The following is a 9,822-nucleotide window of genomic DNA, read 5'->3' as shown; positions in this document are numbered from 1 at the left end:
TAATAAAAATGTTATTTTATGTAAATAAGTTACTATGGTTTCGTTATTTATTGATAAAACAATAATTTTAATGTAGTTATTTGTGATCATGTCAAAATTTTACGATGCTGAATATTTGTGTAAAGATGAAGAATTCAACAACTTTATGATAAAAGTTAACGAAGTAAACAGAATAGTAAAGAAATTAGCATCTAACGATAAAGCTATATCCGAAATGGGTGATTTAGAAGCGAAAAGATATTTGAATGAAGATAAAGAAACGGAAATACAAGAAGTAGAGGACGTGGTACTTAAAATAAAATGTAATAGAACTGTTGTAAACAAAAAAGGTTTAGAAAATGAACAAAAAGATCAAAGTACAATGTCAAAAGGTAAAAAATAATATTTTGATAAATTCAAATTTGTTCTAATTAAGTGATTGATTATCGAATGTTTTAGAAGCTTTTATGAGAGAAGTGGAAAAAGATGCCGATAAGAGGTATAAAGATAAATTAGTAAGAACAGAAAAAATGGAAACTTTTAAAAAGCGAGCTAATAATGCTTTTAGAAGAGGCGAATTTGAAAAGGCTTTAACGCTTTATACTAAAGTAATATATAATACCTGTATTACGAGATTAGATTCGGTTATACTGATTGCATAACTAATAGAAGTTATTCAATTTCGTGTAAAGAGAAACCGTTGCATAAGTTTTGTGTGTTATTTAATTCGAGAATACAGGGTCGTTCGAAATGAATTATTGAAATCATAATAAAAGTTGAAATTTTCGTTTTTTTAGGCTATAGAACAAATCAAAGATAGTGTAATGTTGTATAACAATCGATCTTTAACATATATTAATTTAAAATTATATGATAAAGCTGAGAAAGATTTGGATTTGGCTTTGAGATTAAACGAGGACTGTCTAAAATCATGGTTATTGTTGGCAAAAGTTCATTTTTTGCAACAAAATGAAGAGAAATACGATAAAGATATTAAAGAGGCTATAGAGAGGAATCCGAAACAAGAATATTTTATTAAAGGTATTATTTTAAAAGTAATTTTTCTTAAGTAGTATAGCACTCGTATGACAACACGTTCTGAGTACGTTCGCCATTAAGAATGTCAAACTTCATGATGGCGATGTCAGATTTGACATATTCACATCAGTGTTGCCATATCTCAAAACTTAAGCAGCAGCCCCTCGTAGAATACATATTTTAATTTATATGTTTAATTTTTTAGATTATATAATGAGTTTGGAGAAGAATATAGACAGTGAATGTTCATTATAATTATATTTAAATAGAAATGTAATTTACGTAAAGAGTTTGTTAATAATAATTTTCTCAAATTTTATTGTATATAATTTAGATAATATAAAATTTATTTATAAGATTTAATACTGACGAGAAAACTTCATTTTCAATTAATAATAACATTATTTGAAATAAGATATTTCTAAAATTTGAATTAATTAAGTTCGATTGACCACTCTGTATGTATGTCTGGGTCTGGGACCAGGAATTTCCGTATCAGTTCACTTGATGTTATTTAATCATTTTATTCAAATGATGATGCACGAGCCGTCTGAATAAACCAGACATTGAACGAAATATTAAATTTTAATTTTGACACGTCTTCAATTCAATGCGAAACAATTGAAATTCAAATATTAAGAAATTATTTTGAAATATTGAATATAGAATAACTTGAAAATGAAGAAATAAAATTGAGTCACTTGAAAATCAAATTTGTCGTACAACAAGTACTTTTTCTTACCCTTTCTCTTTTTTTAATTTATTACCTTATTTCATTAATTTTTTCTCTTCAATTCTACTATTCTGTAGTTTTTCTTCCTCTATTTGTCACTTTTTCTTCTTCTTTTTCTTCGCTGCTCATTTTTGTTATTCTACCATTGCTCTTCTTCTTTTATATAATAAAAACACGTAGTGGTGTAGGGTTTTCTCGATAGGAAAATCCATCATTGAGTTTCCAATTTTCGAAAACTAGTACTTTCGCTTTTATTGATTTTTGAACTGGATTTATTAATTAAACGGAAGGTTTTATTTTGTGGAGCGCAATTTTTAGGAGATTGGAGCTTGGCTGAAGGGGAAAAAGATGTACAAAAGTCAAAAATAAGTGTTTTTCGCGTTTTTATTTATTTAACTTTACATTAGAATTGGGAGCTGTCTCATTATGTTAAGCAGACCAAGCAACAAATTCATTTTCTAGTTAGGTTAGTTTAGGTTATCTTAATTCGTCTATAACTCGAGAAAAATATATTATTCTACGGCATGCCATATGTTTTTATAATTAAAAGAATTGCCGTTACGTGTAACTATAAATAAAGTTCAAAAAGACGAATCGAAAGTCAACTAATTTAATTATTGGTTAAATTGTACTAATTTTAGACATCTAGGACCTCTATTTTCACTTTCTTATTTTAAGATTAGTTTTTATCCACAATATCAACTACTATTTTTTTATTTCCGCTAATAACCGTACTTCTTTTATTTTTTCTTTATATATTAGTTTTATTTGATAAACCCTGTATACGTAACGTCAATATTATATCGTAAAACACATTTTCAAGTACCGTTTGACACAATTTCCATCCGCATTTATCAAATTAAGATTTCGTCCTTGCCTATTTTATAACCTCAATTCCAAACAATTTAAAATGATACATTGTTGCCTCCTGGAACGATTATATCTGTCTAGTATTGCTCTTTCTGTTACGTACTGGTATCCCTACACAATTATCTGTCTAGATGTTACTTTTGTTGTTATGCAATTTCGTCTCGTACGAAATTGTCCTTAAATTACATAACAATGTAATATAATGATACGTGAAACTTGTAGGTATTTTAAAAAAATAATACAAAACGTTTTGTAAGATATATAAATCATATTCAAACTTAATTTTTTATACCAATTATTATAATTTATTCGTAGTAGTATTTTCTGGTGTTAATTAATAAAATAAAAATCGGCAACAGTGCACCGTTCATAGACAAAAGATAAAGCATAGGGAAACTTCGAACACGTGTGGCTGTTGATCGAATCGAAAAATATCGATAAATCCAACGTCATATGTATGTAGGTTAGAATCGAGATGGTATACGTCAAAAAAATTTTGATAAATATTTACGCCCACGATATTTTAAATAATTCGTCTGAGTAAGCCATTGACACGAGTTAAAAATCGATTTAAACTTTAAAACAATCGTTAAAATAAACAGATTATTCATGCGATAGTAATTTGATGATTCTCATATTTCTTGCCCGTGTAGTCATTTGTTGACAAAGCAGAGGATGTAAATGGCGAATTTATATTGGAAATGACACCGTTCAAAAAGGGCATTCACTCCCAATTAAGTTTCATATTCAGGTATTCAAATGCTTCATCAAAATTCCAATTCATCTTTTTTAACTATTAACTATTTTATTATTATGAGGCGCCTACACAATAGCTGTATACGAGGGGAATTTGGAAAGTTTCAAAACTGAAATAATATAAAAAAGTGAAGAGTAATTTTTGTAGTAATTATTAAGCATTAAATATGATATATTGAAAGTGATAAAAAAATTCCACAGCACTTAAGTCATTTCAATAATATCTTTCGTTATGAAATTACCCAATTCGTATGCTGAAAGACTTTTATGGCACTTTAATTGTTCTTTTGTATTGTTTATACGTATAGAATTAGCTTTAACACGTTTTCAATATAAAAAATTTATTCAACAAACCATAAATTCTAAAAAATATGCAAAAAATTCTATGAAAGTGATTACATAATCCTATTGTACATTTCTATCGATTCAATTGAAAAATGAATGATTGAAGATAGAAGAAGTCTTATGTAGAAATTGTACTGAAGAGGCCAAGTGAAGTTGTAACCGGTCATAAATAAAGCGAGGTTATTATAAGGATTAAAGACTTGTAAAGTTTATAATTTGTACTGAAGAGGCCAAGTAAAATATAAACCGGTCAAAAATAAATCGATGTTATTAAAAAACATTACAAAAGAAACCTACGATTGCACAAATCATATAATTTGTATTGAAGAAGTCATATGAAGTCGTTATCGGTCATAAATAATCCGAGATGATTATAAACAATAGGAAAATAATAAAAAAATTTACAAATTATATAGCTTGTACTGAAGAGGCTAAGTGAATCGTAACCGGTCATAAATAAAGCGAAGTTATTATAAAGAATTAGAAAAGGATTAAACACTTGCAAAGTTATATAAGTTGTACTGAAGAGGCCAAGTAAAATAATAAGCGGTCATAAATAAATCGATATTATTAGAAAAAAATTAGAAAAGAAACCTACGATTGCACAAATCATATAATTTGTATTGAAGAAGTCATATGAAGTCGTTATCGGTCATAAATAATCCGACATTATTATAAACAATTAGAAAATAATAAAAAAAATGTAGAAATTATATAGCTTGTACTGAAGAGGCCAAGTGAATCGTAACCGGTCATAAATAAAGCGAAGTTATAAAGAACTAGAAAAGGATTAAACACTTGCAAAGTTTATAAGTTGTACTAAAGAGGCGAAGTAAAATCGTAACATGTCACATAGTATATGTTGAAACAAAAATTCGTAATTTTTGAATAATAAAAATACTAAAAAAAGAAGAGAAAAGCTTTGGTTAAAGCGGCACATGGAAAACTGGGAAGCAGTTTACAAAAATTTGGGCAGTAAAATCAAAATCGATTAGAAATATGTAAGCAGCATTCTAAAGGAACAAAATGTAGTTCAAAAATCAAGAAAACGGACACCAAAATATTCTGGGAAGCACCAAATTGAACAAAAATCGAAATTTAGAAGTCTCGTTGATAAAATGGTCGTTATTCAGCATACATTTGTCCTCCTGGAATTTCTGTAACCGCCAAAATATACGAAAAAGAATGTGTTATATCTAGATTATTGCAGTTCATCTAGAAAAAGCATCCTGAAGGGAAAAGCTTTGTTAACATTACATATAAAAAACGTCAAGGGAAGCAGTAACTTAGAACCAGCACTTGCTGATTATTGGACTCCAAAGGATCTTCTAAAGATACCATACATAGTTTTATTAGACGCGTTGTAACTTGTGATAAAGAATGGGTTTGTCTAAATAACCCAAACATGGAAATTCAATGGTTAGATAAAATATAATTACCAGAATCCATCGCAGGGAGAGGTCGACGAATCGATTGGAAAAAATGGAGGTTTAGTGTACTTCGAAATCGGTCCAGATGGTCGAGCTATGCGAATGTAGAAGAAATATTTACAACATCATTTAGCTCTGGTCAGATTACCATTTATTTAGATCCATGAGAAAAAATTTGAATCCAATGAAGATGTTAAAAATGCAGTGCTACAATTTTTTGCTTTTATGGTTCTAACAAGATCTCAAAGAGCTTGTGCTAAGCGTTGAGTTGAATTGAATAGAATACAATGAGCTAGTGAACCTTCAGTATTTCTGATACGTCCACATTTCCTTCAGTAGATCTAGATTTATGAGCTTAAATCTTATTATAATCTTGCCTCAAAGAAAGTGAATCGAAAGCCCTTTGTATTTATAGGTGAATTCATGTATTTTTCTATTCAAGTTGCGAAGATTGAAATGAGTAAAACGGAAGTGGATTCACCTCTACAACTTTCAGAAAAAAAATCTCATTGGATAAGTAAGATAATGCGGAGATTAGATACGTTTAAATATTTATAGAAAGGTGTCTAGACAATCTGATGATGCCTTAACGCAGAAACCCTTTTTTCAATTTACGACGACGACGACACCAAATTTATTCATATATTTGTAAATTTACTGCGAACAACGTATCGTAAAGTGGTACACAGTGAAAAATTTATTGCGCAACAAAAAATAAAACAACCAACAATAATGAGAGAAATAAAACATCTAAATTGATATGGACATATCATCAGAAAGAAAAAATACAGACAGAAACGAGAGAAAAAAAAACAAGAAAAGAAGACGTAGACCAAGAAGATTGAATAATAATAGAGGAATTAATCAAATTGAAATGAGAAGAGACACCTAGAAAGGTAGGTACTGATGAATAACAAGAGTCAATTGCATTAGCCCTATATTTTCCAAACCACTGACACGGAAAATAATGATGAAATCGATGATGGCGATGACGAAAATATTGGTAAAGAAAAAAAAAGTTTCATACGCCGCAACTGTTTCTAATTCTCTACAAGGCCTAAATTGTTCCAACTTTGGAATATTCCTCGCACATTTGGAGCTCGACTCAATACAGAAGACTCGACTAATCTGTGATCCAAAGTAGATCAGAAACTTAGATAGCCTAGGGTATAGAAGAAAGTTTCTCGATCGATACTATCACGGCAGATACTATTCCAAGCTGACCAACATAATCCCGTCTAGAGCAGTTGCAAGACCTACTCGACAGACATATTTAGCTCATAAATACCTTCAGGGGTCAACGGGAGACTCGACGAGGTTATTTCGCAACAGGCACTCCAAAATTGATCAAATACATCGTATAACAAATATATAATAGAAGTAACTCTCGAAGAAAATTACTGTCAGCTGTTCTTTTAGACTCGTGATTCACAAATTGAACCAGTTGGACCACCAGGGGTCCTAGGGACACTCGACGAGGTTATTTCGCAACAGGCACTCCAAAATTGATCAAATACATCGTATAACAAATATATAATAGAAGTAACTCTCGAAGAAAATTACTGTCAGCTGTTCTTTTAGACTCGTGATTCACAAATTGATCCAGCTGGACCACCAGGGGTCCTAGGGAGACTCGACGAGGTTATTTCGCAACAAGCACTCCAAAATTGATCAAATACATCGTATAACAAATATATAATAGAAGTAACTCTCGAAGAAAATTACTATCAGCTGTTCTTTTAGACTCGTGATTCACAAATTGATCCAGCTGGACCACCAGGGGTCCTAGGGAGACTCGACGAGGTTATTTCGCAACAAGCACTCCAAAATTGATCAAATACATCGTATAACAAATATATAATAGAAGTAACTCTCGAAGAAAATTACTGTCAGCTGTTCTTTTAGACTCGTGATTCACAAATTGATCCAGCTGGACCACCAGGGGTCCTAGGGAGACTCGACGAGGTTATTTCGCAACAGGCACTCCAAAATTGATCAAATACATCGTATAACAAATATATAATAGAAGTAACTCTCGAAGAAAATTACTGTCAGCTGTTCTTTTAGACTCGTGATTCACAAATTGAACCAGTTGGACCACCAGGGGTCCTAGGGAGACTCGACGAGGTTATTTCGCAACAGGCACTCCAAAATTGATCAAATACATCGTATAACAAATATATAATAGAAGTAACTCTCGAAGAAAATTACTGTCAGCTGTTCTTTTAGACTCGTGATTCACAAATTGATCCAGCTGGACCACCAGGGGTCCTAGGGAGACTCGACGAGGTTATTTCGCAACAGGCACTCCAAAATTGATCAAATACATCGTATAACAAATATATAATAGAAGTAACTCTCGAAGAAAATTACTGTCAGCTGTTCTTTTAGACTCGTGATTCACAAATTGAACCAGTTGGACCACCAGGGGTCCTAGGGAGACTCGACGAGGTTATTTCGCAACAGGCACTCCAAAATTGATCAAATACATCGTATACCAAATATATAATAGAAGTAACTCTCGAAGAAAATTACTGTCAGCTGTTCTTTTAGACTCGTGATTCACAAATTGAACCAGTTGGACCACCAGGGGTCCTAGGGAGACTCGACGAGGTTATTTCGCAACAGGCACTCCAAAATTGATCAAATACATCGTATAACAAATATATAATAGAAGTAACTCTCGAAGAAAATTACTGTCAGCTGTTCTTTTAGACTCGTGATTCACAAATTGAACCAGTTGGACCACCAGGGGTCCTAGGGAGACTCGACGAGGTTATTTCGCAACAGGCACTCCAAAATTGATCAAATACATCGTATAACAAATATATAATAGAAGTAACTCTCGAAGAAAATTACTGTCAGCTGTTCTTTTAGACTCGTGATTCACAAATTGATCCAGCTGGACCACCAGGGGTCCTAGGGAGACTCGACGAGGTTATTTCGCAACAGGCACTCCAAAATTGATCAAATACATCGTATAACAAATATATAATAGAAGTAACTCTCGAAGAAAATTACTGTCAGCTGTTCTTTTAGACTCGTGATTCACAAATTGAACCAGTTGGACCACCAGGGGTCCTAGGGAGACTCGACGAGGTTATTTCGCAACAGGCACTCCAAAATTGATCAAATACATCGTATAACAAATATATAATAGAAGTAACTCTCGAAGAAAATTACTGTCAGCTGTTCTTTTAGACTCGTGATTCACAAATTGATCCAGCTGGACCACCAGGGGTCCTAGGGAGACTCGACGAGGTTATTTCGCAACAGGCACTCCAAAATTGATCAAATACATCGTATACCAAATATATAATAGAAGTAACTCTCGAAGAAAATTACTGTCAGCTGTTCTTTTAGACTCGTGATTCACAAATTGAACCAGTTGGACCACCAGGGGTCCTAGGGAGACTCGACGAGGTTATTTCGCAACAGGCACTCCAAAATTGATCAAATACATCGTATAACAAATATATAATAGAAGTAACTCTCGAAGAAAATTACTGTCAGCTGTTCTTTTAGACTCGTGATTCACAAATTGAACCAGTTTGGACCACCAGGGGTCCTAGGGAGACTCGACGAGGTTATTTCGCAACAGGCACTCCAAAATTGATCAAATACATCGTATAACAAATATATAATAGAAGTAACTCTCGAAGAAAATTACTGTCAGCTGTTCTTTTAGACTCGTGATTCACAAATTGATCCAGCTGGACCACCAGGGGTCCTAGGGAGACTCGACGAGGTTATTTCGCAACAGGCACTCCAAAATTGATCAAATACATCGTATAACAAATATATAATAGAAGTAACTCTCGAAGAAAATTACTGTCAGCTGTTCTTTTAGACTCGTGATTCACAAATTGAACCAGTTGGACCACCAGGGGTCCTAGGGAGACTCGACGAGGTTATTTCGCAACAGGCACTCCAAAATTGATCAAATACATCGTATAACAAATATATAATAGAAGTAACTCTCGAAGAAAATTACTGTCAGCTGTTCTTTTAGACTCGTGATTCACAAATTGATCCAGCTGGACCACCAGGGGTCCTAGGGAGACTCGACGAGGTTATTTCGCAACAGGCACTCCAAAATTGATCAAATACATCGTATACCAAATATATAATAGAAGTAACTCTCGAAGAAAATTACTGTCAGCTGTTCTTTTAGACTCGTGATTCACAAATTGAACCAGTTGGACCACCAGGGGTCCTAGGGAGACTCGACGAGGTTATTTCGCAACAGGCACTCCAAAATTGATCAAATACATCGTATAACAAATATATAATAGAAGTAACTCTCGAAGAAAATTACTGTCAGCTGTTCTTTTAGACTCGTGATTCACAAATTGAACCAGTTGGACCACCAGGGGTCCCAGGGAGACTCGACAGGGTTATTCCGCAACAGGCACTTCAAAATTGATTAAATACATCGTATAACAAATACAATAGAAACAATTCTCGAAGAAAATTACTAACAGCTGTTCTTTTAGACCCGTGATTCCCAAAGTGATCCAGTTGGACCATCAGAGTTCCATCGGAGGTCCACAATCGTAAGCGGGTGTCTATGAAAAAGTTTTCAAACTTATCGCAGGTAGAATGCCTCGATGAAGATATTCAGACGTACGTTCAACATTTGATTGTCCTGCTTAAACATTTTAAAATCAG

The 9,822-nt window shown here is 32.9% G+C and overlaps 1 protein-coding gene across 1 annotated transcript; it reads left to right on the top strand.

Moving 5' to 3' along the window:
* The first annotated feature begins 88 nt into the window (after positions 1 to 88).
* On the top strand, positions 89 to 1,272 carry LOC130452355 (tetratricopeptide repeat protein 12-like). The gene is made up of 4 exons (XM_056791561.1): positions 89 to 371; positions 439 to 587; positions 777 to 1,020; positions 1,223 to 1,272. The coding sequence occupies exons 1-4, from the start codon at positions 89 to 91 to the stop codon at positions 1,270 to 1,272; spliced, it is 726 nt and encodes a 241-aa protein (XP_056647539.1).
* Positions 1,273 to 9,822: the final 8,550 nt, after the last annotated feature.

This window comes from Diorhabda sublineata, chromosome 1 (genome assembly GCF_026230105.1).
Source record: "Diorhabda sublineata isolate icDioSubl1.1 chromosome 1, icDioSubl1.1, whole genome shotgun sequence".
In the NCBI taxonomy this organism is placed as follows: Eukaryota; Metazoa; Arthropoda; class Insecta; order Coleoptera; family Chrysomelidae; genus Diorhabda; species Diorhabda sublineata.
The sequence above is the reverse complement of the archived record's forward strand: the minus strand, read 5'-3'. Positions and strand labels throughout refer to the sequence as shown.

What these genes read in the sequence shown, in the direction of transcription:
- LOC130452355 (XM_056791561.1), top strand. Translation starts at nt 89, where the DNA reads ATGTCAAAATTTTACGATGCTGAATATTTGTGTAAAGATGAAGAATTC. An exon ending in TCAAAGTACAATGTCAAAAG is followed by an intron (nt 372 to 438) that starts GTAAAAAATAAT and finishes CGAATGTTTTAG; the next exon opens with AAGCTTTTATGAGAGAAGTG. An exon ending in CTTTAACGCTTTATACTAAA is followed by an intron (nt 588 to 776) that starts GTAATATATAAT and finishes TCGTTTTTTTAG; the next exon opens with GCTATAGAACAAATCAAAGA.